The 27,210-nt window shown below is 44.4% G+C and overlaps 1 protein-coding gene and 1 non-coding gene across 19 annotated transcripts in view; both read left to right on the top strand.

The window, feature by feature from the left end:
- Positions 1-13,162, top strand: part of DLGAP1 (DLG associated protein 1) — an 866,993-nt gene extending 853,831 nt beyond the window's left edge. For 15 of the 18 annotated variants that reach the window (XM_053571473.1, XM_053571476.1, XM_053571474.1 and 12 more), the window contains 3 exons: positions 792-883; positions 6,458-6,610; positions 9,798-13,162. In XM_053571473.1, coding sequence (XP_053427448.1) covers positions 792-883; positions 6,458-6,610; positions 9,798-10,007 — 455 coding nt within the window. In that variant the 3' untranslated portion in view covers positions 10,008-13,162. Of the gene's footprint in view, positions 1-791; positions 884-6,457; positions 6,960-9,797 lie in introns of those variants that run through there. The other 3 variants (XM_053571490.1, XM_053571487.1, XM_053571492.1) reach the window with 1 other exon arrangement.
- Positions 4,598-4,704, top strand: LOC128572137 (U6 spliceosomal RNA). Its single transcript, XR_008376050.1, has one exon. It is a non-coding gene; the product is annotated as a U6 spliceosomal RNA (small nuclear RNA).
- Positions 13,163-27,210: the final 14,048 nt, after the last annotated feature.

Consider the following 27,210-nt stretch of genomic DNA (forward strand, 5'->3'; position numbering starts at 1 on the left):
GGCTCCAGCCAGGCAGGGGCAGCCCGGGACAGGGGCAGTGGTGAGCTGGGCAGCCTCTTCCCACCAGCAGCTGAAAGGGCTGGCCTGGGCCTGGGGAGGATGAGCAGAGGCAAGGCTTACAGTGTGGTGCCCAGGGGACTAAACCTACACTAACCACAACACTGGGCTGCAGGGTGTAAAAGCTGGGGCAGTGCTGGTATCTCCTAGGCAACAGGCTGAAGGGGATCACTCCTTACAAAAATCTTCCAACCAGCCAGGGCTCTTTCCTGACAGCACCAGGGACTGAGCTCCGGGAAAATAATGAAGGCTATGGATGGGCTGGTGAGTGCCAAGAGACTACCCCGCTAAGTTAGGCTGCTTTCTTGCATTTGGGTTCAAATAGAAAAACAAGACTGTGACCGCTGACTCCTTAAATTCAGAACTATATGGGTAAACACTCAAAAGTCATCCTTGCAGTACAAGAGGTTGGAGGAAAAAAACAACAACAAAAAGCTACTTGCCTCTTCTCTTGGTAAATCCAGTTCTGGGCTGGAAAACTCCATTCCTCCCCAGAAAGAGGCGTGCCGAGTGGGTGTTTTTCTAAGTTGATTTTATCCTTTAACCCAGACGCCTCTGTGACACATGGACAGAGTGAACAGCAGTGATGAGGCTGTCTGGGCGGGCGTGAGCGTGCCGTGCGGGCGTGCTGCTTTTCCTAATTATTACAGCATAATTTCCTTTTTGCTTTACCAGACTAAATCTCAGCGGTGAGGCATACATGTGTAAACGCCTTATGTGTTTGCTCTTTTCAGTTCTAGGGAAAATCCGAACCGCAGTGGGCAGTGCCCAACTTCTCATGGCCCAGAAATTCTACCAGTTCAGAGAACTGTGTGAAGAAAACCTGGTAGGTAACATTCCCCTTCACTCCGATTTCCCTGCTAAGTACCACGGGAAGAGCGAGGCAGCACGATTGGCCCAAGTAAAACTGACTTTGAACCAAGTCAAGGCCCATTGAAGTCTCTTACCTAGAAGAGAAAGTTTTCTGATGAATCTTATTTCCTGCTTTTCTTTAAAACTAAAATATTTATTTTACACATAAATAATCTTGAAGGAAAAAATCCCATCAAGTTAAAACTCTTGTTTCCAGGTACAGTGAGACTCTGTCTCTACAAAAAAAAAAAAACAACTCTTGTTTCCTGCTTTTTTGTAACTGGAAATTTTCCATTTTCCTGGCTTTCACATGACATCTCTGATGTCATTATTCTTACAAAAAATATGAAGCAGCCTGCTAGTTCTAAAATGATACTGCCAAAATAATTATTTTGAGGAGTGATTTTGTTTCTAAAACAGCAGTCAATGACTACTTCCTAGTCAGAATTCTCTGCTTTAACTCAAGTACCAGTGGTCTAGAGCATCATAAGGTGTGGGTTTGATCTCCCAGAGGTAAATGAAGATATTGTCTCCCTCAGTAAACACGCAAAAACAAGATAATGTGAAAGACGGAAACAAAGCCATTACTACCAACAACAGCCTTTTATTTATTTATTTTTTTTTGTAGAGACAGAGTCTCACTTTATGACCCTCGGTAGAGTGCCGTGGCCTCACACAGCTCACAGCAACCTCCAACTCCTGGGCTCAAGCGATTCTCTTGCCTCAGCCTCCCGAGTAGCTGGGACTACAGGCGTCCGCCACAATGCCCGGCTATTTTTTGTTGCAGTTTGGCCGGGGCCGGGTTTGAACCCGCCACCCTCGGTATATGGGGCCGGCACCTTACTGACTGAGCCACAGGTGCCGCCCAACAACAGCCTTTTAAAACTTGACTGCAGGGTGGCGCCTGTGGCTCAGGGGGTAGGGCACCGGTCCCATATGCTGGAGGTGGCGGGTTCAAACCCAGCCCCGGCCAAATTAAAAAAAAAAAAAAAAACTTGACTGCAGAATGGAAGGTCAAGAGCTTCCTCATAGATGCCTTTTAGGTTAAAAAATTTTGTTACTATCTCTTCATTCATAATTCCGCAGGAATAGCTTTTAGTGCTCAATTTTTGGTCGAGTTGGATGTATAACAAAAAAAAAATGAAGAGGGCGGCACCTGTGGCTCAGTAGGTAGGGCACCGGCCCCATATACCCAGAGGGGCGGGTTTGAACCTGGCCCCGGCCAAACTGCAACCAAAAACAGCCGGGTGTTGTAGCAGGCACCTGTAATCCCAGCTACTCGGGAGGCTGAGGCAAAAGAATCGCCTAAGCCCAAAAGCTGGAGGTTGCTGTGAGCTGTGACGCTACAGCGCTCTACTGAGAGTGATAAAGTGAGACCTTGTCTCAAAAAAAAAAAAAAAGAAGAAGAGAAGCTTGTCTGTCTTGTGGAAAATGAAAACATAATTATTTGTGATCTAAATGACCCCAAATCTGATTTTAGAGGATTTTCTTTTCTTTTACATCCCCAACAATTAACAGGCATGATTTTAGAATTTTAATCACTCCTTGTTCATTAGGACAAATATAGATGGAAAGAGATTTATTTAGACAAAGATCAACCAAGAAAAAATACAAAGCACGGAAAAGTTGATATGACCCCCATACACACCAATAGTTTGTTTTTCCTCCTGGTGGTAAAAATAACCTGACCCTTCTTGTACCTTTTTAGAAATCTATTCTGGGGCGGCACCTGTGGCTCAGTGAGTAGGGCACCGGCCCCATATGCTGAGGGTGGTGGGTTCGGACCCAGCCCCAGCCAAACTGCAACAAAAAAATAGCCGGGCGTTGTGGCGGGCGCCTGTAGTCCCAGCTGCTCGGGAGGCTGAGGCAAGAGAATTGCGTAAGCCCAAGAGTTAGAGGTTGCTGTGAGCCGTGTGACGCCACGGCACTCTACCCGAGGGCCGTACAGTGAGACTCTGTCTCTACAAAAAAAGAAAGAAATCTATTCTGGATTAGGAGATAATTTATTTAGTAAATGTATTGATAAGTGCAATTCCATAAATATTTTACTAGGGTTCAGCTATGTGCCATGTACGGAATTCCTGCCCATTTGCAAAACTGCTCATGTGTCATGTAGTTCTTCATTCTGGACATGTAAGAAAGCTCATAGAAAGCTACGTTGCTCTGCAGGCCAGCAGGCACATGAGGGAGTCAACATGGACATCTGCAGAGAAAAAACAGCACAGCTTGTTAAAAGACTTCCATGATGAACAGTATATTATGAAGTAGAATGTAAACATTGCACAGATTTTAAAGATGAGATTGCAGACACAATTTTGACTTCTAGGAAATGCTTACCTTGTTAAAGGTACATTTTTAACACTTCCTAGTTCTTGATGGGCTCACATTCCTTGGCCATTAGAGGAACTTGCTCTGTTAGAGGTCGACTAGACTGAGGCACACAGCGGGGGAGGGCCATTGATGCTGCTCAAATCTGGCCCCTACAAAAAGGTCAAGAGCCTACTGTGTGCCCAACACCATGCCAAGGGCTTTTCCATTTCTGATCTGGTAAAAACTCTTAAAGCAAACATAGGGAGTTGATACTGTCACTATTTGTATGACAGTTTTACAGATGGGGAAAATGGGTGTGGGAAAGCTAAGATACTTATCCAGGGCTCCATGGTGAAAGGCAGAGCCAAGATTCAAATCCCAGTCTATTTGACCTTCAGCCCTGCAAATCTCAGCAGGCCTTGAGTTCACTCCTCATCTCGGGGAAGGAGGGGTCTACCTCACCTCCTTGGCAGTGGCCTGGTGGTGGTGCTGCTTGGGTCTCCGGCTGTAGGAAAGTGGCACCATCATCCCTCAGAATCAGCCCTCCTTTCCTGAGTTCCTACTCTGAGGAAGAGAAAATCATAGCTCTTTAATTCTAAAACACTTACACATTATCCCAAACCAGATGCTCAAGCTCAGAATGAACGCATAGAAGCTGGCCCTTTTCAACATAACTAAATCGAAGAACCAGCCCTCCTCACCTCCTCACGTTTCCCCCTACCTCTGGTCTCCAAGATGGCCTGATTTGTATTGAGGATCAAGCCATCAATCCTTGCGCACGGGTCTGTGTTGAGTCTGCGTTCTTTCTATTTCCCCATCCACCTTCTTGACGTGTGGGGGTAAAGAGATTCCTTATGGGAAAGGGTACAAAAATTGTCCATGACACAGAGTTAAGTAAATTTAAGAAAACACTACTACATGTTCACACTAAGTCTCTAGGCCCCCTGCCCTATCTTTTCATACACTGGCAAACTGAAATAATTTAACCAAGACAAAAAAAAAAAAAAATTTAACCAAGACAGTGATGATTTGAAGACTTCACTGAATTTCAAAATATGAACAGTTTAGGTTTTAGTTACTAATAAAATAAAGCCAAATATATTGTGAAATTATAAAATCGTATTTGAGAGGCACTATATCAAAACTAATATCTGTTTATTCTGAATACCTAGATCAGAGGTTCTCAACCTTCCTAATGCCACAATGTATTTTCATTGTTACAAAGGGGTCATGACCCACAGGTTGAGAACCACTGATGATATTAAGAAACACATTTTTTTTTAGTTTACTAAATCAACATACTACAGAGGAACTTTTTCTTTAATTCATATGTCATTGGATTTTAATACTGACTCCAGCAATTAAAAACTTTAAAATGGTGCTCGCTTCAGCAGCACATATACTAAAATTGGAACGATACAGAGAAGATTAGCATGGCCCCTGCGCAAGGATGACACGCAAATTCATGAAGCATTCCATGTTTAAAAAAAAACTTTAAAATGGGGCGGCGCCTGTGGCTCAGTCCATGGGGCGCCCGCCCCATGTACCGAGGGTGGTGGGCTCAAACCCGGCCCCGGCCGAACTGCAACCAAAAAATAGCCGGGCGTTGTGGCAGGTGCCTGTAGTCCCAGCTGCTCTGGAGGCTGAGGCAAGAGAATCGCCTTAAGCCCAGGAGTTGGAGGTTGCTGTGAGCTGTGTGAGGCCACGGCACTCTACTGAGGGCCATAAAGTGAGACTCTGTCTCTACAAAAAAAAAAAAAAACTTTAAAATGTATTTCTTCTGATGATCTTCAGAACTGTGGGTCATTTTTGGAACTTGAAATTGATAAACACATCTTTATATTTATCTTGAGCCAAGCCACTAATACTCAAGGACTTAAAAGTTCTTTCCAACCTATTAATTTTGATGGTCATTGACCTTGCACTTTCCAAAATTCTGATACTATCATTTTTTATTGGGAGTTAGTTTTAAAAGTACACACTGGCCTCACATTATTATGTGACATGAGGTTGCATACTCTATCCAATTGCCTGAAATACTGGGAGGTAACCAAAACAGACAACAGCTAGAAGCTACTGGCATGTGGAGGCCCCTCCTGACCGTGAATGCCTTTAGCTACCGTTGCAGGTCGTAACCCACAAAACGCATAACACCTGCAATATCTGAGTTGTGCTTTTTCTGTCTTAGATCATATCAATTAAGGGCATACTTACTATTGTCAGGGATACGAGGATGGGGCAAACCATGGAGGAATGTTTACTATTCTCTAGCCAATGGGTCATTACATTCAGATATATGTATGTGTAGGTAATGTGCTCTCATATTTGCTATATTATGTTATGTTATGGACAATTTAAAACTAATTTCCGGGAGGCGCCTGTGGCTCAGCGAGTAGGACGCCAGCCCCATATACCGAGGGTGATGGGTTCAAACCCAGCCCCGGCCAAACTGCAACAAAGAAAAAATAGCCGGGCGTTGTGGCGGGCGCCTGTAGTCCCAGCTGCTCGGGAGGCTGAGGCAAGAGAATCACATGAGCCCAAGAGCTGGAGGTTGCTGTGAGCCGTGTGACGCCACGGCACTCTACCGAGGGCAGTAAAGTGAGACTCTGTCTCTACAAAAAAAAACTAATTTCCAAATGATTCTGTCAAAGCAGTCATATGATGAAATTACTTCCTATATTAGTAACATCTTGATGATTAAACACACAGTAACACATAGTACTTTGAAAATCCAATATTTTATCACTCATTTGTTTACCCTCGTATTTTACTCAATATGGGTATTAAAACCAATCTTATTTTAGATTCCTTATCTGTTCTCTGAATAAATTGTGTGGCATGCATTCAAATAGCCACTCTAATAGTAACATACTGTGTTTTCGTTTTTGTTTTCAAAGATGGTATTTTTATTTAAATATGGTGTTTTAACACGTATCCTGTAATTGATCATACTTTCTGGGATTTTTCAAATGTTTAGACACCTCCCCCACACCATACTGATAGATAGATCTTGTATCACAAGAGAAGAGTTTTACAACCTTGACATTTGGGAATCACTGACTCAAATGGATGAGTGTATAAAATTATTGTTTGTAGCTTGACTGTTATCTATTGTCTGAAACCAAAAGGAACTCATCTTCCTTATGTTATTTGAAATATTTAAAATTGCTTCCCTGGCCCTGTGCTTGTTGTCGTGAATTGCCTCTAATGCATGAATATTTTCCTTTCTCTTTTACAGAATCCTAATGCTCATCCAAGGCCCACCTCCCAGGATTTGGCGGGGTTTTGGGACATGCTGCAGTTGTCCATAGAAAATATTAGTATGAAATTTGATGAACTTCATCAGTTAAAGGCCAATAATTGGAAACAGATGGATCCCCTTGACAAGAAGGTAGAACAATGTAGATTTTGTATGGTTCATTTAAAAACCTGCACAAACACTGGACAGTCTAAATAGGCTTCTGCATTCAGTCCTGCTGTTTACAATGTGAAATGGAGCTGATATCATATTAATTTAATTGTAATGACAATGTTTACATAGTAATCATTTGGGATCTTATCTGTAATATGTTTCAGGCATATTTTTAAAGAAAAACCTGTCTTTGTGAATTGGAAAATGGGAATGTGGCGCTTTTTTGTCAATTAAACTTTAAGTTAAACCATTTTAGTCACTGGAAGGAACTGCCTCCATTTTGCTTTTTAAACTAAAATAAATGACATCTTCAGTTCATGAATCCATAGAGCAAGAGTTCAACTTCCTTACACCCCCCTAGGATGTGTTTTCGAGAAAAATAGGAAGCCCTGAAAAATAACTGACTTTGATAATCATTTCATAAATATAGTAATAAAGAAATCACTGTTGTTCAAGTCAAAAAACTATACACTATAAAGTTTCACAGTAATTATATAAATGTTGGGATTTTTTTTTTTTTTCAAAAGAGTTTTGCTTTTGATTGATTTGCCTTGGGGAATATTGCTCACTGGAGTCCTTATTGCAACAGTTTAGAAATAAAGACTTACATTCTTTTACTTAAATTAATCAATTGTAATTTTCACATCTGATTATGGTGGTTCCAGCAGGCTCACACAGATGTCCAATGTCCAGCTCAGCCTTTCAAGCATGACTTTTTTAACGCTTTATTTTCCAATGGCCTCAAGACAAAGTCACTCTCTGAAAATTAGGGCTGGCAATTGCCTTGAAGGGCTGGTGGCCCTGCCCTTTTCAGGTCTTCTCACTCATCAGGGAGCTAACAGCAATCCAATTCATTCTGCTGCTGTGCATGATGTTGTCAGGGTTCTTGGGGTCGGTGGACTCCCAGGAGAAATTCAATCCCAGGGGACCATCTGTAGGTGACAAGACGGCAATGCTCTCCTACCCTTCCCTTATCTTAAGTTCCGTCACCATCAAACTGGGAGTTTTGTGTTAAACTTGGAAGTACCATGATGTATTCCTCTCACTTGGAAAGCCAAACATTTGCACCCAATCTAGTTTTCTTTAGTCTATGTTTAAAACTATCTCCTAGAGGGTGGCACCTCTGGCTCAAAGGAGTAGGGCACCGGTCCCATATGCTAGAGGTGGCGGGTTCAAACCCAGCCCTGGCCAAAAATATCAAAAAACAAAAAAACAAAAAAAAAAACTATCTCCTAGATAAGCTTTTTAAAATTAGTCTTACTTTAAGAAAACACTACAGATGTACACATGCTGGTGATTTAGTTTCCAGAGCTGATCTAATTTCTCATTCATTGACTAAAAAAAACAATTATTGTTAAAAAAAAATACACAAGGAAAGGAAAATGACTAAAAAATATCTAATATTTATACTTTTTTTTTTTTTTTGAGACAGTCTCACCCTGTCACCCTGGGTAGAGTGCCAAGTCATCATAGCTCACAGCAATCTCAATCACCTCTTGGGCTCAAGCAATCCTTTTGCCTCAGCCTCCCGAGCAGCTGGGACTACAGACACCCACCACAATGCCCAGCTAGTATTTCTATTTTTAGTAGAGACAGGGTCTCGCTCTTGCTCAAGCTGATCTCAAACTCCTGAGCTCACGCAATCCACCTGCTGCAGTCTCCCAAAATGCTAGGATTACAGGCTGGCAATTTTTATACTTTTAAAAATATTCACTGAGTTACCCCACGATGAAGATTCAAAATGTCTAAAAAAAGTGCTGCTAAGAATTGATATATGTAACAAAGTAAATCTTCAGTTAGATTGATTTTTAAATTTTTTTTTTTTAATGGACTTTGTCTGTGATCAGAGCTTTTCATCACCCCATGAACCTGAGGGGGAAAAATGAACAAACGCAACCGAAGTGGGTGGAATATCATTTGCTCTCTGTGCTCTCTGTGCTCCCCTTTATACCACACAGACCCCCCCTTATTAAGCCCAGGGCAACACCAGGGTGTTAGGTTGGGGGGCGGGGGTAGGGTGGGGGGGACACTTCCCCTGGAGAGCAAGAAGGAGCAGCTATCCTAAGCATGAGTGTTAAGACCAACAGGGCCCTTTGGAGAATCACAAAAATGATTCATGTCGTTGAAGATGATATGCTGTGCATAAAAATAGGAGAATCCATATCCTAAGATCATCTTCGCAGTTAGTTTTATGAGAATTGAGGGCGTTTTATTTAAAATCAAGACATCAGATTTGTATGGACCTTCTCATAGTAAGTCCAGACTTCTCTTCCTGAAAATCCTTGGTATAGATGCCCCATTCTTTCACGGTGCATTTTTTCCTACCAAAGGGAGAACGTCTTTCTTGTTTGCAGTGACATTGAAAATATCTCCCCGTTTTCTAGCTTGCTGCTGCTTAAGAGGGATGACTCCTTTCATCCTGTGTTAACTTCTGACCAGTTTCTGGCCCCGTGATAGGAATGGCCTGCGGGGCACCACAGCCATCCTGAGGCCCCTAGTCAGGGTCGTCTTGGAACGGACTCCACTCGGGAGCCTGGCAAATGCCCGGGTGCTGGTCTCTGGGCCCCTGCCCAGTAGACTGCGGGCGAGCTCACGTGTGATGTGCACCAGCCCAGGAGCTAAGAACACAGTCCGAAGTCGTATTTCTTCCTCCTTATTTGGTTCCTTAGGTTTGGGGAAAGGGCGGCTCGGCTGGGTGGGCCTGGGCAGAGGGCGGAGATGTTTTTACTCTCTGAACCGAGCTTGCACCTGCTGAGTTACCTCCTTAGGGGGGGTGCAGAGTTCTCAGACGCTGCTGCCCCTGCTTCCTAGCCCGTCTGGCACCAGGAAGAGTCTGGAATCTCCAGAGAGAACCACACTGGGTGTGCTGGGGAGCTACGGTCTTGCAGCAGGGGGCATGTAAAATACCCACATCCTTCCCTTGGAGAGACATAGTTCTGCAACTCAGCCTTGCCCTTGGCCTTAAGCTTACCGGGATTTTTTTTCCTACATCTTTTGAAAACCCAAGCCAGAATAATGAAGACAAATATCTACCATATACAGTGTGCAGATCAGAACTTACCACCCTTAGGTTAGAAAAAAGTGTCTTAACTACTGACCTATCCCAGTTTTTCCCAAGCTTGTCCTGAGAAGCTGTGTAATGTCCTGAACCTTCTGCTTTGATCAGGAGCGAAGGGCCCCTCCTCCAGTGCCAAAGAAGCCGGCGAAGGGCCCCGCGCCGCTGATCCGGGAGCGCTCGCTGGAGAGCTCGCAGCGCCAGGAGGCCCGCAAGCGCCTGATGGCCGCCAAGCGCGCCGCGTCCGTCCGCCAGAACTCGGCCACCGAGAGCGCCGAAAGCATCGAGATCTACATCCCCGAGGCGCAGACCCGGCTCTGAGCGCCGCCCGGCCAAGCCCCTGTCCCCCAGTCCTGCCCTCCGCCCTCTGCGGTCCCTCCCGCCCGGCCCCTCCGCGCGCGCCAGTCTCTGCGCTCGGTGACTCTGCCACTGTCCGTCTCCACCGGCCGCCGCCGGCCCTCCCCACGCGCCCGGGACCCGCGGGCCCATCCTCTTCACCGCGCTTCATCCCCCACCCCCTACCGATGCTGTCACCCTGCCTCATAAAAAAACAAAAAACACACACACAAAAAAAACCCCACCCTTTATTTTCTGGGCAAAGCCAAACCCACCTGTGTAGAAATGCCACCTTTAGGTCACCCGCCATCCTCCGTTCTCTTGAGCTAGTCTGTCGCTAGAGCTCAGCAATAGTAAACCATAGGGTATTTCAGAAATCCAGTATCACAGGGTGATCCTTTGGGACTTAACCGTCTTCCACATGAAAGAAACTAGGGCTCCCTTTCTTTCCCCTAAATGGTTATTCTTTTTAAACAAGCAGATGGGACACTTTTATTTCCAATCTCAGAAATCACCCTCTCACGGGACCAGTGAGTGAGGAAGAGTCTGGCCTGGGTGGCAGGGGGGACCTGGAGAGCAGGAGGAAAGGGAGACCTGCAGGTGCTGGGGGCACCTGCGCCGCTCACAGCTGCACAAACTGCCTCACTGTTAACTTCATCGATCACAGCTTCAAATGTTTCAATCAGCAGAAGATTGTAAATTCGATCTTTCAGGGAAATTAATCCATTCCGAAAGGCAATAAAATGGAGAAAGGCAAGGCAAAGAAAGTGTGATGGTTTAAGACACAACACAGGGATTTTTTTGTCCTATTCCTAAGACAATTTAGACCTTACATGCTTTATCGACTTTTATTGTACTCTGTATATTACATTGTTGTTGTGGCGGTGGTCGTCCAAGGGGAAAGTGTTAGTTGTGTTAATTTGCTGGTGCCCATCCTGGTGGGTCTACCTGATGACGCGCGTGTCAGTACACATGTGCTTAGCAAGCGCTGCAAATGTCTGCTAAAGATAGGAAGGCTGTTTTCAGAGCAAAGTTTGGGTTTTCCTACCATCACTTTGAATGTTACACATCCGTGCATTTTACCCAAGTAGTTCATAGTTCATATATTTTTCTCCTTTAGTCTCTCATGACTAGACAGAGTCCAGTAATACCTAGCATAGGACTTTATCCTACGTCAAACAGCCAAAATAAATCTACCCCAGCAGACATGCTGTCTCACTCCAGAGAGCTGCCACTGTTATCTTGAGGCTCTACGTAGTGAGAGAAGAAATGGGACCCGCCAGGGTCAGCCGCCATAAGGAAGGGGGAATAGTCATGATTCATACACCCTGAAAGAAATCCAGGCTTTTGGCAGAGATTGTTGATTTACATTTTGACTCATGATTGACAGGCAGTGTGCATTGGTGTCTAGCGGAAGGTATCTTTAAATGCCCTGACTTGTAGCAGTTTAAACATTTAGAATGTGGCGATCTTAAAGTATCACTGGCATTTTATGTCCAGCTCACACCCTAAAGCATTAGAAATTACCATGGAAAAGTGAAAGACTTTTAAAAACATACATCAAATATGCTTGCACCAGAGAAGCTTTTTTAAAAAACACACTATCATAGCCAGGTGCTAATTTAATTTTACTTACGAAATTAAGAGAGGTGATGGGTTCCGGCAACCAGTATTTTCACAAACATACTCTAAAACCACTAGAGAATTTGCTACCTCTCAGAGCCATGGATGCTTTGAGCTATCTTTATAAACAGGGCACAAATGTTTACTGCTGTGGTTTACAAGAAAAGGGCTACTCACTTATTTTAAAACCAACCAACCAACTTTTAACTAGGGTAAATGAAGCACCTTGAGTGCTTTGTAAAATTGGAGCATACAGAGATTTTGAGCTTCAAGTATTTGCTAGTTTTAAAAAGAATACACCTTTTCTTTACCTTGTAGCAGCAATGAGAAGTCCCAAGTCACACAAAGTTTGCATCGAGTAAGGCCAACTGCCACTTGGGTAGCCTATGGTCACGTTCGGTAGTGAGAATGACTCGGAACTCACAGATTAACACGAAGGAAGCAGCATTCATTTCAAACCCATGTTCATAATTACAGCTCCGTGCCCTGAGGCCGAATTACGATTTGGATTAAGAAATAGATTTCTAGTACGATTCAAGATCATCCTACAATAATTTCTTTGGAAACTGATAAAGCCCAGGATATTTTAAAGAGAAATAAGAGAAGGCCTATTTATCTTGTCTAAGTGAACGGTATTTGTATATTCATAAGCTATTTTTGGTAAGAATTTTAAATCTTTTAGCTCAACGCCTACAGGGCATCATGACCTTTGCCTTCCTTAAAAAATGCAGTTTAAATTGTATAAACACTTTATAAAAAGCTAATTATTGATGTTAGAACATGACTCCCCCAATGCTGCTTGACCCCTTAAACCGACATTCATGAGCATAACCTTTGTTACATTGTTCTTTTTGATGTAATTTGTAGAAATGTTTTTTAGTTCATAATGGAAAATGTATGTACCCTGAAAAATTACTTATTTTGTTTAACTTTGGTATAAAGGTGTTGGGCATTTTCTTGGGGGGGGAGGGATTACAAAAGAAGTTTGTCTCCCACATCAAAAAACGTTCAAAGAAATTAAGTATTTATTATATTTTTTGCAGATGTTTCCATACAATTCACATAACCTTTTTGTAAAGAGAGATGAAGAAATGGATTAAAGATTTTTAATATTTGAAATGGTAAATAGAACTAATTTATTTGTAATATATTTCTGTTATTTATAGATGTTTCCTTAATGTTTGTGCATCACCACTTTAATTTAAGCCTTATCCTTGTGAATTTACCATTTCTTTTTTAAAACATGTCTAGATGCATATTTTAAATAACTGGAATGTAAATCACTAGCATATCTGAATTCCCAAATGTAATTTTTAAAAATTATTTTGGTTCGGAAAAAAAAAGATTCATTTGAAAGCCTTCAGATGGAGGGGTGGGGAACATTTTTATGGCTTTATGAATTGGAATTTCATAGGCTTATTTACCTAGATCGTGTGTGGACAAAAAAACGTTGTAAATAGATGAATGTTTCCCATAATGTAAAAAGAAGAAATTAATAAAATAATTAATGCACTGCTTTCAGGTCTGAGTGTTTTTAATTACAGTGACCCACTTCTTCCAAAATATAAGCAATTGCTTTGTGAGGGGACCTCTATCCTTCTAACTTTCACAAGTTGTATGCTACTCACTGTTCAGCAAGTAGGGAGAGTTTGTATCCTATTGAAGAGATTTCAATACTGAAGAACTAAAAATCACACAAAAATGAAGTCTCTGATCAAGAGCTGGATTTCACTGAGTATCCGGTATGTTTTCCACGGCCGTTGTTAGCCTTTCAAATGTGCAAATCTGTATATATTTTATCCACTTCAATTTTTTTGCCTATATTTCATCCATTTTGTTTCCTATACAGTTCTCAAAGGTAGGGAAAATCTGAATAATGCTGGGTGGTTTTCATGCTATTTTCACAGCATTACAAAAACTGTGTTCATGGAGATTTAATGATTTGCCCAGTGCAACATCATTAAGGGACAGATCTGAGTTCAGAATCAGTCTTTGCTCCTTCTCTGTGCAGTCTCTATCATTCTTCCCACATTTAAAAATGCTAAGTATCAGGCAGCGCCTGTGACTCAGTGAGTAGGGCGCCGGCCCCATATGCCAAACTGCCCCTGCCAAACTGCAACAAAAAAATAGCTGGGCGTTGTGGCGGGCGCCTGTAGTCCCAGCTGCTCCGGAGGCTGAGGCAAGAGAATCGCGTAAGCCCAAGAGTTAGAGGTTGCTGTGAGCCGTGTGACGCCACGGCACTCTACCCCAGGGCGGTACAGTGAGACTCTGTCTCTACAAAAAAAAAAAAAAAAAAATGCGGGCAGTGCCTGTGGCTCAAGGAGTAGGGCGCCAGTCCCATATGCCGTAGGTGGTGGGTTCAAACCCATCCCCGGCCAAAAACCACACACATACACACACACACAAAAAATGCTAAGTATCTACCATTGCCAATTTCATCTGGTTTTCATCTTCTAGGTCATATTTGTAAACTTTATAAAAATAATAATAATAATAATAATACAGAGGCTCAGTGCCTGTGGCTCAAGTGGCTAAGGTGTCAGCCACATACACCTAAGCTGGCGGGTTCGAATCCAGCCCAGGCCTGCCAAACAACGACAATTACAACCAAAAAAAAAAAAAAACATAGCCAGGCATTGTGGCAGGCACCTGTAGTCCCAGCTACTTGGGAGGCAGAGGCAGGAGAATCGCCTGAGCCAAGGAGTTGGAGGTTGCTGTGAGCTGTGATGCTACAGCACTCTACCCAGAGTGACAGCTTAAGGCTCTGTCTCCAAAAAATAAATAAATAAATAAATAAAAATACAGATGTGGGCAGTGCCTGTGGCTCAGTCGGTTAGGCGCCGGCCCCATATACCGAGGGTGGCGGGTTCAAACTCGGCCCAGGCTGAACTGCAACCAAAAAATAGCCGGGCGTTGTGGCGGGTGCCTGTAGTCCCAGCTACTCGGGAGGCTGAGGCCAGAGAATCGCTTAAGCCCAGGAGTTGGAGGTTGCTGTGAGCTGTGTGAGGCCACGGCACTCTACCCGAGGGCCATAAAGTGAGACTCTGTCTCTACAAAAAATAAATAAATAAATAAAAATAAGATGTACTCCCCCTCGACCCAAAAAAAGGTAAATTAGACTATTTTACCAACTGGACTTTCACTTATCACTTGATAATGCCACAATTCAGAAACCTGTGTCCTCAATGCTTCCTCCTAATCCTCACCAAATTCTCTGGTAAACCCATCCACCTACATGCAACAAACTTGGAAATTGGTGACCACATAAGCCACTTTTTCTAATTTTTGCACGTAAGTAAGACCCACGCCAGTCACCAAAATAATGCATTGTGCTTTTGAAACTGCTTTGAACCAAGAATAATTAAGTGACTGAATCCCCATGAGGTTACAAGATCTCATTACTTTGGTTCACTCACTGACTATTCACGTAGTCTTAACTGTGATTACAATTTTTGCTTTTTCACAAATTAATTCTTTTTTTTTTTTTGAGACAGAGCCTCAAGCTCAGAGCTCAAGCCCTGGGTAGAGTGCCATGGCATCACAGCTTACAGCAACCTCCAACTCCTGGGCTCAAGCAATTCTCCTGCCTCCACCTCCCAAGTAGCTGGGAGTATAGGTGCCTGCCATAATGCCCAGCTATTTTTTGGTTGCAGCCATCATTGTTGCTTGGTGGGCCTGGGCTGGATTAGAACCCGCCAGCTCAGGTGTATGTGGCTGGCGCCTTAGCCGCTTGAGCCACAGGCGCTGAGCCTTCACAAATTAATTCTTATATTTCATCCTGGCTCTTTAAACCATCAGTTAATCCCAAAACAAAATGAGTTAGCTTTTGTATGTAGAAATTTGAATTTCAGTGAAGCAATTTCCCGTGTTATTAGGTCCCACCCTCCCCCCCCAAAAAATGTAATTTAGGATTTTTATTGACAGAAATTGAACAAAATCATTTACTCTGAATGTGACTTTCTTTTTATAACTTTGAGTTCCGCCCCTTGAGAATATAAATTGATTTTGGTTGAAATAAATGACATATTAAAAAATTATGGTGTCTGATGTGTTCATTCTCGAATGCCATTGATACTGAAGGGTGCCGAAATTTGCCTGGGGTTTGCTCAGTAGGATGTTTGACTTTTAGCTTCTGAGCCATGATCGAATCAACTCCTTTTGCAAACAGAAACTGGGGGCCCTGCCTAAAAACCCTCCCCTAGTTCTAACTCATTTACTTACAAGTAAAGTAAAGTAATGACTTGTACATTACTGTACAAGTTTATGAAACGGGTCTTCAATTCCTCTGTAAGTCACTCATCCTCTCCTGCGAAGCAGGGAGAAGGCAAACAATATGTTGTTCACTTCCTTGTCCTAAGCTCTGCTCTGGGCCTGCTGGCGGCCCAGGGAGGCACCAGCAGGAAATTACAGGAATGTGAATCCCTGATTCCTGAGGTCTGTGTCTCTTGGTTTACACAGCCGAGGGATTATTTTGATAGATCCTCTTTGTCAATGAGCACAAGACTGATCATACAGAAAATGGCCAAAAGCAATCAAATTGTCCCAAATCCCAAAAGTCAAGCTCTGCCATGTAGCCCAGCCAACAGCTACTATTCGTGGCACAAAATGTTTTTGCTGGTCCTGAAATTAGGATCACCGCTCTTCCCCTCCACCCTTGTTGTCTGTCTTCTTAAAGAAGTAGATGCTAATTTCGTCTGGAAATTGGATAGGTTGAATCAGTGTTCCTGGGGAACATCTAATGAGATCTTAATGAAAAGATTCTTCAGTAGAAAAACTCTCCTTTCACTTTGGAAAATGGGAAGCGGAAGCGAATGGGGCCTGAGTGTTTTCTGTTACTTGGGGGACACTGCATCCTTCGACTGACTCTACAAGGAGACTCTGAACGATAGTGCTAGATTTCTGCAGTCTTAAATCCTGATACTTTCACTGCTTCTGAAGACCGGCGCTCTGCAAATAAAAAGTATTCCCGCATAGCTAGCCTCCTGAGATTTGCATATATGGTCCACAGTTGATGAACATTTCCTTCTTGTTAAAGATTTTTTTCTTGGGTAGTGCTTGTGGCTCAAGGAGTAGGGCACCTGCCCCATATTCCTGAGGTGCTGGGTTCAAACCCAGCCCCAGCCTCAGGAGACTGTCTTTTTTTGAGACAGTCTCACTATGTCACCCTTGGTAGAGTGCCGTGGCATCACCTCACAGCAACCTCAGACTCTTGGACTTAAGCAAGTCTCTTGCCTCAGCCTCCTCAGTAGCTGGGACTACAGGCACCCAGCTATTTTTTGTTGTTGTCATTGTTGTTTAGCAGGCCTGGGCTGGGTTCGACCCACCAGCGCCAGTGTATGTGGCCGGAGTCCTAACCACTGAGCTACAGGTGCCAAGCCAAGGATTTTGTATCCAAGGCCTACCAGCAATCACAATTATGAAAAGTGAGGAGAAACATCCAAGGACTGAGAAGATACTATAGATGGCCCTATGAACTATAGTCAAAGAAACATCTCCCCAGGTTGAAATAAAAATATTCTACTAACTGAAAAAGGAGGGTAGGTTTTAGAGGGCTTTTTTTCTTTTTTTGTCTTGGAGAATAAGCTTTTGCTATAGAAAATGTTTACTTCTGCATGTGACATTTTAAAAATACCAGATTTGTCACATGATTTCCTTTCTAGAATAAAACTTAATGTACTGGGCGGCGCCTGTGGCTCAGTCGGTAGGGCGCCGGCCCCATATACCGAGGGTGGTGGGTTCAAACCCAGCCCCGGCCAAACTGCAACAAAAAAATAGCCGGGCATTGTGGCGGCCGCCTGTAGTCCCAGCTACTCGGGAGGCTGAGGCAAGAGAATCGCTTAAGCCCAGGAGTTGGAGGTTGCTGTGAGCTGTGTGATGCCACGGCACTCTACCAAGGGTCATAAAGTGAAACTCTGTCTGTACAAAAAAAAAAAAAACTTAATGTACTTTACAGCTTTAGCCAATGCAATGTTTGCCTATAATTTCTAAGTGAGAGAAGAAGTAACTTGCAAAGGAAGAACTTGAACAAAAGAGGGAAAGGGATGGTTTGAATGATTTACCCTGAGATTCCTTTCCTGTTTGATTTAATTTAACACCTTTCTGGAGCAGCCTCCTCCACCCCACCCCACCCCACCCTGTCATGCTCAGAGGGAAGGGTCTTGCTGCTCTTACTGTCACTGACTGGAGTTGACCTTGGCCCCTGGCCAGAGCAGCAATACCTGGGAGGTCTTGATGAGCCTGGCACTTCCAACACTGAGCTTGGCAAACACCAAAGAGCAACTCAAGTGCTCCTGAATTGTTTTCTAACATTAGTCAAGCGATGTAATGAATAGGTAACGATTGCAGGGGGGGCCTTTCCAAGGAGCTGGTGTCTGTGTGTCTAGTTTTGAGTTGGTACACCAGGGATCCCTTAACTACTAGGTGGTTTAGAATGAAATCTTACAGGCGGCGCCTGTGGCTCAGTGAGTAGGGCGTCGGCCCCATATGCCGAGGGTGGCGGGTTCAAACCCAGCCCCGGCCAAACTGCAACAAAAAAATAGCCGGGCGTTGTGGCGGGCGCCTGTAGTCCCAGCTGCTCGGGAGGCTGAGGCAAGAGAATTGCGTGAGCCCAAGAGCTAGAGGTTGCTGTGAGCCGTGTGACGCCACGGCGCTCTACCAAGGGCGGTACAGCGAGACTCTGTCTCTACAAAAAAAAAAAAAAGAATGAAATCTTACAGAGAGAGTGAAAACTGGATCAATAGTTTGGAAAATTGGAACAGTGGAGAGGTCGCAACACAGGAAAACGGGGCTTCCCCAGCTTGAAAGCAAATGAGTGTTAAGCGCTTTGTAAATAATGGTGAAGTGGAGGATGGTTATTCAGGTAATTCTGGGTAACTCTGGAGACAAAGACAGAAAATGAGACACCTTACTGCGGAGGACCTAAGATGCTTTGACCTTAGCCTGCCAATTCCAGAGCTGTCAGTGGCTAGATTCAGCCTGTTCTCAAGGGCACTTCATTTGAAGATAGGTCATGAGGAGGCCAAGAACCAGCTTTTCTTCTAACAAAGACAAGACGTTAGAATGGAGTTAAATATTCAACCAAGAGAACTTGAACTAAATATTTTAAAAATGCTTACCTAAAGAAAAAAACAAGTCTCCACAGTTATGAGAACGTTGACCCACCACCTGAGAGAAGTCATTCTGACAGAGCCATGACACTGGATGACCCTCATTTAAGAGAGCAGGTCCTCCATGGCTGTGAGGATTTAAATTTGCCGACAAGTGGTGGATACCCAAAGGTGCCTGCTATCCCGCCTGGCTTCAGCCCAAAGTAGTGATTCCCCAGCAGAGCTGCCAGTGACTACAGGCCCACAGAGAGAAACATCCAGGTAATTTTTATTCTAATATTCAGACTTGGGATTGATTGGCATTGCTATAAACTTACAAGATGCTTTACACATATTCCTAGCATTTCTCTTGGAAGTTGGAGAAACATTCCCAAGGTTTTTTTTGAAATTTAACTCACCTGTCACCAGCCTCAAAAATTGTGCCAAGCAGGGCCATTCTGTAAGTGGGTAAGAGCCCAGTTGGAAGTCGGACTATTCAGTTTGAGTATCAGCTCTACCCCTTACTAATGGAGCCTTCTTGGGCAAGCTATCTGACCTCTCTGTGCCTTGGTTTCCCCATCTGTACAATTAGGATGAAAATAGTACCTATCTCATAGGGTTGCTGTAAGATTCAATGAATTAACAGACCCAAAGCCATTACAAGCAAGTGCCAGATCCATGGTAAACACTAAATAAATGTTCAATATTATCATTCATATTGTAATTACATACTTTACATTTACTGAAAAAAGTATTTGTGCCCTGGCTGGACTGTTTTATGTGTATCCTATAAATCAATCCTCTTGGTAACCCTATGAGTTAGTCACTGCAAGTGAGTTACAAAAAGATTAAAGAGGATCCCAAGGTCACTGTTAAGTGACCGAGTTGCTACTTTTAACTCCAGTCTGACGTCAGACCTTTTGCTCATACATTGGTATGAGATATGCAAGGCACAGCATTGATCTGTGTGGGGTATTTTTTCTGGTGCAAAAATTACATAGATGAAAAATTCAAAGACAACAAAAGGGCACCCAACGACAGGGGGCCTAATATTTCACTCTTGTTCTTTTCTGGGACAGTGAACATCTTTGACAGAGTATTGCACATATATCCCCCCAAATTTACCTGTGAATATTCAACTATGTGTATAACTTTTTTCCTAACAAAACGGAAGCATACTCTACACAGTCCTTTGCTCTTCCCCTTTTTTATTTGTAACGTACTGTCCCACTTGTAATGTACTGTCCCACTGCAGAACGCCATTATCCAACTATTTTCTTTTTTTTTTATAGAGACAGAGTCTCACTTTAGGGCCCTCGGTGGAGTGCCGCCGTGTCATCACAGCTCACAGCAACCTCCAACTCCTGGACATAGGCGATTCTCTTGCCTCAGCCTCCCGAGTAGCTGGGACTACAGGCGCCCACCACAATGCCCAGCTATTTTTTTGTTGCGGTTCGCTGGGGCCAGGTTTGAACCCGCCACCCTTGGTATATGGGGCCAGCGCCCTACTCACTGAGCCACAGGCACCGCCCTCCAACTATTTTCTTTAATAGGCCCCTAGCACCCCATTTCATGAATAAGTCCTATTATTTAGTGGTAAACTTTTAGGTTCTTTTTATCACTTGTGCTATGATAAAAAAACATGAAGTGAAAATTGTTTTACAGCGTATCTTCAGTAAATGTGCAAACATGTATCTACAGGTTCTATTCCTAGACAAATAGGCACCCATGTTTGTTTTAAATATTATCCAATGGCTTTCCAAAAAGATTACATTGATTTTCACAGATCTCCACATCACCAAACATGCATGAGTTTTAGCACCTACATTCGTTTGTTTTTGTTTTGTTTGTTTATTTTTGAGACAGAGTCTCTGTTGCCCCAGGCTAGAGTGCCACAGGCCTCAGCATAGTTCACAGCAATCTCAAACTAATGGGTTCAAATGCTCCTCCTGCCTCAGGCTCCCTCATAGCTGGGACTACAGATGCCTGTCACCAGGCACAGCTAATTGTTCTCTATTTTTAGTAGAGACCGGATCTTGCTCTTGTTTAGGCTGGTCTCAAACTCCTGAGCTCAAGCAATCTTCACACCTTGGCCTCCCAGACCACTAGAATTACATCCACCGTGCCTGGACGTTTTTGTTTGTTAATTTTTTTTTCTAGAGACATGGTTTCATTATGTTGCCCAGACTGGTCTTGAACTCCTGGTCTCAAGTGATCCTTCTGCCTGAGCCTCTCCAGCAGCTGGGATAATAAGCACAGGCCACGCTAGCACCTACCTTTGCAAACTGTGAAACAAAGCATTCATAAAGTAAATTCAGAGACAGGCCATAAAAAGGTCAGGATTTCGGGCGGCGCCTGTGGCTCAAGGAAGTAGGGCGCTGGCCCCATGGGCTGGAGGTGGCAGGTTCAAACCCAGCCCCGGCCAAGAACTGCAAAAAAAAGATCAGGCCGGGCGGCGCCTGTGGCTCAGTCGGTAGGGCGCCGGCCCCATATACCGAGGGTGGCGGGTTCAAACCCGGCCCCGGCCAAACTGCAACCAAAAAATAGCCGGGCGTTGTGGCGGGCGCCTGTAGTCCCAGCTGCTCGGGAGGCTGAGGCAAGAGAATCGCTTAAGCCCAGGAGTTGGAGGTTGCTGTGAGCTGTGTGAGGCCAGGGCACTCTACTGAGGGCCATAAAGTGAGACTCTGTCTCTACAAAAAATAAATAAATAAATAAAAATAAATAAATAAATAAATAAATAAATCAGGCCTTCAACATGGATAGGGTGGGGGTGGGGTCTCTAGAAATGTGGAGGTGGCTTTTTTTTTTTGAGACAGAGTCTCACTATGTCTCCCTTGGTAGAGTGCCATGGCATCACAGCTCACAGCAACCTCAAACTCTTGGGCTTAAGCAATTCTCTTGCCTCAGCCTCCCAAGTAGCTGAGGCTACAGGCGCCCGCCACAACACCCGGCTATTTTTTGTTGCAGTTGCCATTGCTTTTTAGCTGTCCCGAGCCAGGTTTGAACCCGCCACCTTTGGTGTATATGGCTGGCGCCCTCACCAATGTGCTACAGGCACCGAGCTGTGGAGGTGGCTTTAATGCAGTCTTTTCTGTAACTCCCAGAACAAAGCTGCTAGAACCGAAGGAAGGAGTAATCACAACGTTAGTCCCAGGGTGTGAATCCATCAGAAAATTGGACCTATTTTCATACACCTTAGATGCAGACCTAAGAACCTCTGGCACAGGGCAGGTGCTCACCAAGTGGGTACCAGCTGGGAATGAAGGTAGAATGGAAGTGCTCTGATGGTTAGGTGTACACCACAGGCAACAGTTTGTATGCTTAGTAGTTACTTTTTTTCCTTGTTAGTTTTTTTTAATGAAATTCCATTTTTTTTTTCTTTTCAAGACAGAGTCTCACTCTGTTGCCCTCCATAAAGTGCTGTGGCTCACAGCAGCATCAAATTCTTGAGCTTAAGTGATCATTTTACCTCAGCCTCCCAAGTAGCTGGTACTACAGGTGTCTGCCACAGTGCCGGGCTATTTTTTTAGAGACAAGGTCTTGCTCTTGGTCAGGCTGGTCTTGAATTTCTGAGCTCAAGCAATCCACCAGCCCCGGCTTCCCAGAATGGTAGGATTAGAGGCATGAGCCAGTGCACCCAGCCTGAAACTCCATTTCTAAAAAGGCTTTAAGATGACTTACAGAATTAAAGCATGAAACACCAACAAATTTTAATATGAAAACCAAAAAATGTAAGAAAGATAAAGATAAAGGGTCCCCAGGGTCCCTGAGATGTGGCAGATGCACATGAGATTTCTCTCAAGGCTTCCTGGTAGCCAGGGTAAGGTAGTCAGCATTTTAAAAGTTAGTCTTCCGCTCGGCGCCTGTGGCTCAAGCAGCTTAGGTGCCAGCCACATACACCTGAGCTGGCGGGTTCAAATTCAGCCCAGGCCCGCCAAACAACAATGACGGCTGCAACCAAAAAATAGCCGGGTGCTGTGGCAGGTGCCTGTGGGAGGCAGAGGCAGGAGAATCGCTTGAGCCCAGGAGTTGGAGGTTGCTGTGAGCTGTAATGCCATGGCACTCTACCTGGGGCGACAGCTTGAGGCTCTGTTTCAAAAAAAAAAAGTTAAAAGCTCCTTTTATGCTAAAAAAAAACCAAAAAAACTGTCCAAATGGTTTTGTATATGCTGCAAACCTGATGTGTGTGCTCACAGTAGCATAATTTGCCACTCATGACATTGATAAATGGCCATATCACTTTAAGTACAACTCTTGTATTTTTAAAATCAACTCTTTTACGTAACTGGTTTGAATGACTTTTGGTTCTTGGTAAACAATAAGGTGGGTTTAGTTCTGACGTCCTTGTTAAGTTTGACATCCTCTGGAGTTCAATCCAGGAACATGTCCTTCTCTCTAGGAAGTAAGCAATATTTCAGCCAGTATTTGATTTTCCTCCATGCTTTTTCTTTTCTTCCAAAGCGGACAAACGAGAAGTCCTGGTTTTCCTGTTCAGACAGGGCCCAGATCAGAGCCTGTGACTTCAGAGACCTACTTCCTGTGAGCAGGAACTCTTCATTTCCCAGATCTGTCTCTTTGTCCAACTACAGAGTGCCACCCTTTCCACCCTGCACCCTGAGCCACCGGGTCTTCACTGAACAGAAGACCCTTCACTGCTCATCCCTCCAGGCTGTTCCCACCTAACATCTGGGCTGCGGTTAGCGAATTTCCCAGTGCCTCTTAACACACTCTAAGACGGAAAAACACTCACAGGACTTCACACAGCAGCTACAGTTTTCTAAGGTCTGGTTAACATTTCAAGCCCCAACCTGGAAAGCCTATGCTTTGACATTGAATTTAAACAACGATTTCTGATTTCTTGTGTTTGTTTGTTTTTGAGACAGAGTCTCCCTGTGTTGCCCAGGGCACAGTGCGTGGAGTCAGCAAGTTCTAACTCCTGAGCTCAAGACTCTTGCCTCAGCCTCCTGAGTGCCACAACTGCCATAACATCTGGCTCGTTTTTCCATTTTTAGGAGAGCTGGGGTCTCTGCTCTGGCTCAGGCTGGTCTCAAACTCGTGAGCTGGAGCAATGCACCCACCTTGGCCTCCCAGAGTTCTGGGACCATGCCCAACCTAAACAACCATTTCTTTAGTAAATGTAACTCACTGAGCTAAGGTGGCCACAGTCCGCTGATTGTAAGGTAGGAAAGAAGGAAGAAAATGGATGCACTGCAAATGCAACAGAAGCAAACCAAGCACGCTCTGGAAAACGGCCCAGGCATTCCGGATCTTACAAAATGTTCTGATACTATGATCCCCAACCCCTGGGCTGCAGACCCCTACTGACCTGTTAGGAACACAGCAGGAGGCGAGCTGCCGTTGAGTGAACAGAGCTCTGTCTGCCCTCACAGCTGCCCCCATTGCTCCCATCACCACGTGAGCTCTGCCTCCTGTTACATCAGCTTCTCACAGGAGCATGAACCCTGCTTGCTATGAACTATGCTCGGCAAAGGCGTAGGTTGTGCTCCTTCTCAGAATCTAATGCCTCCCCCACTCCCAGTCCATGGAAAAATTGTCCCTGGCACCAAACAGGTTGGAGACCACTGCTCTAATAGACACATAAAGTGAAAACCTGGAGTAGGGATAGGCAAAGATTTCTGGACGAAGTGGAGTTTGTCTCGCAGGCTTCCGAGAGCCCTCAGAACAAGGACTCTCAAACATCAGTGTTCCCAAGACCTGCCTGACCCACTGAGTTTGCTCGGAGACTCCATCAGCATTCTGAACCGAGTCACCCATGGCAGAGTTCAAGGGCCACCCTCTGAGAAACTATTGTCCTATGGTGCTTCTCAACCTGGCACGCCTTAAGAAATCTGTGCAGCAGACCAGCAACATCAGTGCCTGCCGGGAGGTAGGCAGGACAAATGCATCTGTGTTTTATTTATTTATTTCAGTTTTGGCCAGGGCTGGGTTTGAACCCGCCACCTCTGGCATATGGGGCCACAGGAGCCGCCCCTAAATCCATGTTTTTGTTCAGCTGAGCAAAGTCCTGCAGGGGGCTGGGGGGACGGGGTGGGAGCTGTGCTGGTTTGAGGTCTCAGTCACAGGGAAATAGGCACAGTTAGAATGATCAGCTCGGTGGCACCTGTGCCTCAAAGGAGTAGGGCACCAGCCCCATATGCTGGCGATGGTGGGTTCAAACCCAGCCCTGGCCAAAAGCTGCAAAAAAGAACAAATGTAGAATGATCAGCTCATAATAGGGGTTGTATTTTAACTCATACGCCCCAGCACTGACAAGCAAGAACAAATGTACTGTGAACAAGGAAAAAAAATTTCCTTGCCTGGGCAGCGCCTATGGCTTAGTCGGTAAGGCGCCGGCCCCATATACCGAGGGTGGCGGGTTCAAACCCGGCCCCGGCTGAACTGCAACCAAAAAATAGCCGGGCGTTGTGGCGGGTGCCTGTAGTCCCAGCTACTCGGGAGGCTGAGGCAAGGGAATCGCTTCAGCCCAGGAGTTGGAGGTTGCTGTGAGCTGTGTGAGGCCACGGCACTCTACCGAGGGCCATAAAGTGAGACTCTGTCTCTACAAAAAAAAAAAAATTTCCTTGCCTAAAAACCTAAATTATTAGGAAGTATTGGTAGAGGGACACAAACTTTCTCAATTTGTACCTGAGGAGCATTTGTCTGGCGCATACATGAGTGTGTCAGCCCGACACGAGGTTCCCCTGGAGGTTAGATGTCTCTGTCAGCCTTTGGCGGTCATTCTGACAATTAGAACGCAGAAGGCAGAAAGTTCAGCATTGTGCAGTACATTCTTCCACAGGGACTAGCTGGCATCCGTTCATCTCCCAAAACATATTTTGCAATACAATACGAATCAATTATTATGTGATGAGACTTTCTGGCATAGGCACCTAGCACAGAGAATCAGCATCTTTTTTTTTTTTTTTTTGTAGAGACAGAGTCTCACTGTACCGCCCTCAGGTAGAGTTCCGTGGCGTCACACGGCTCACAGCAACCTCTAACTCTTGGGCTTACGCGATTCTCTTGCCTCAGCCTCCCGAGCAGCAGGGACTACAGGCGCCCGCCACAATGCCCGGCTAGAGAATCAGCATCTTAAAAGGCATCACCTAAAATGATAGTATTTTCATTTACCACTTTCCTGATTTGTATAATCTCAGAATCTAGAGACTAATTCGCCATGTGTAGTCAATTTTCTACGTAGTAGCCAGTGCTATGACTTCACTATTTCTTTTCCTGAAGGGGCTTAAAGACTGTACAAAAAAGAGACGATGACAGTTGGTGTCATTAAAAGATCCTCAACCCACCTGACAGGAACAGTGCATGGGTATACAGCACACCACCAGGGTGAACCACTCAACCACAACTTGGATGTTACCTTACAAGCACAAACAATGGACCCCAATCATATGCACTCTCATATTAATCCAAAATTTAGGGCAGCATCTGTGGCTCAAAGGAGTAAGGCACCGGCCCCATATGCTGGAGGTGGTGGGTTCAAACCCAGCCCCAGCCAAAAACTGCAAAAAAAAAAAAAAAAAAAAAAAAAATTTAAAATAAATCTTCATGCTTTCTGGACATCTTGCAATCAGCATTCACTACAATGAATTTCCTCTATAGCCATGTTCAAGATTTTTCTCTACATATTTGATATTTTATTATTTTATTTTTTTTTGTAGAGACAGAGTTTCACTTTATCATCCACGGTAGAGTGCAGTGGCATCACAGTTCATGGCAACCTCCAACTCCTGGGCTTAGGCGATTCTCTTGCCTCAGCCTCCCAAGTAGCTGGGACTACAGGCGCCTACCACAACGCCCAGCTATTTTTGATATTTTATTTTTTACAAGAGAAGGTCAGAGTGCAGTGTCATGATCATAACTCACTGTGGCCTTGAACTCTTGGCCTCAAGTGATCCTCCTGGTAACCAGCGCTGACCACCACCGCAGCAAGGGAGAGGGGCCTTGCCCTCAGCACAGGAAAGAATTCAAGCACAGGCGCCAGCGTGAGAAAAAAAGAGTTCAGACATGAGATAGGAGTGAAAACAGAGAGGTTTATGGGAAGCAGAGTACACTCTCCAGGAATGTCAGCAGAGTAAATGGATCCCAGAGGAACAGGGTCTGTTCTTGTATATTAAATCTTAATGCTATATTCAGCGGGAAGTGGAATATTCATGAGTTTTCTGGGAAAAGGGTGGAGAGTTCCTAGAACCAGGAGCCCTCCCCTCTCTTGACCTTGTAGGATCACTTCCAAGAGTTGCCATGTAAACTGTCATGGCCCTGTTGGGTGCGATTTTTACCCTCTAATCAGGGTAGTTCATTCAGGGACATTGTCGCCCAACTGTGAGCTTTCCCCAGTGAAAGGAATTCTCCCTTTTACGGAGATAAAAATGTTATGGCTAAAGTAAAATAACTGAAAGGTCTCTACTGGTTACATTTATCTGGGCTGAGCAGAGTCACATTCCTATGACTTTCTTATCCTCTTG

This window comes from Nycticebus coucang, chromosome 19, assembly GCF_027406575.1.
Source record: "Nycticebus coucang isolate mNycCou1 chromosome 19, mNycCou1.pri, whole genome shotgun sequence".
NCBI classification, from domain to species: Eukaryota; Metazoa; Chordata; class Mammalia; order Primates; family Lorisidae; genus Nycticebus; species Nycticebus coucang.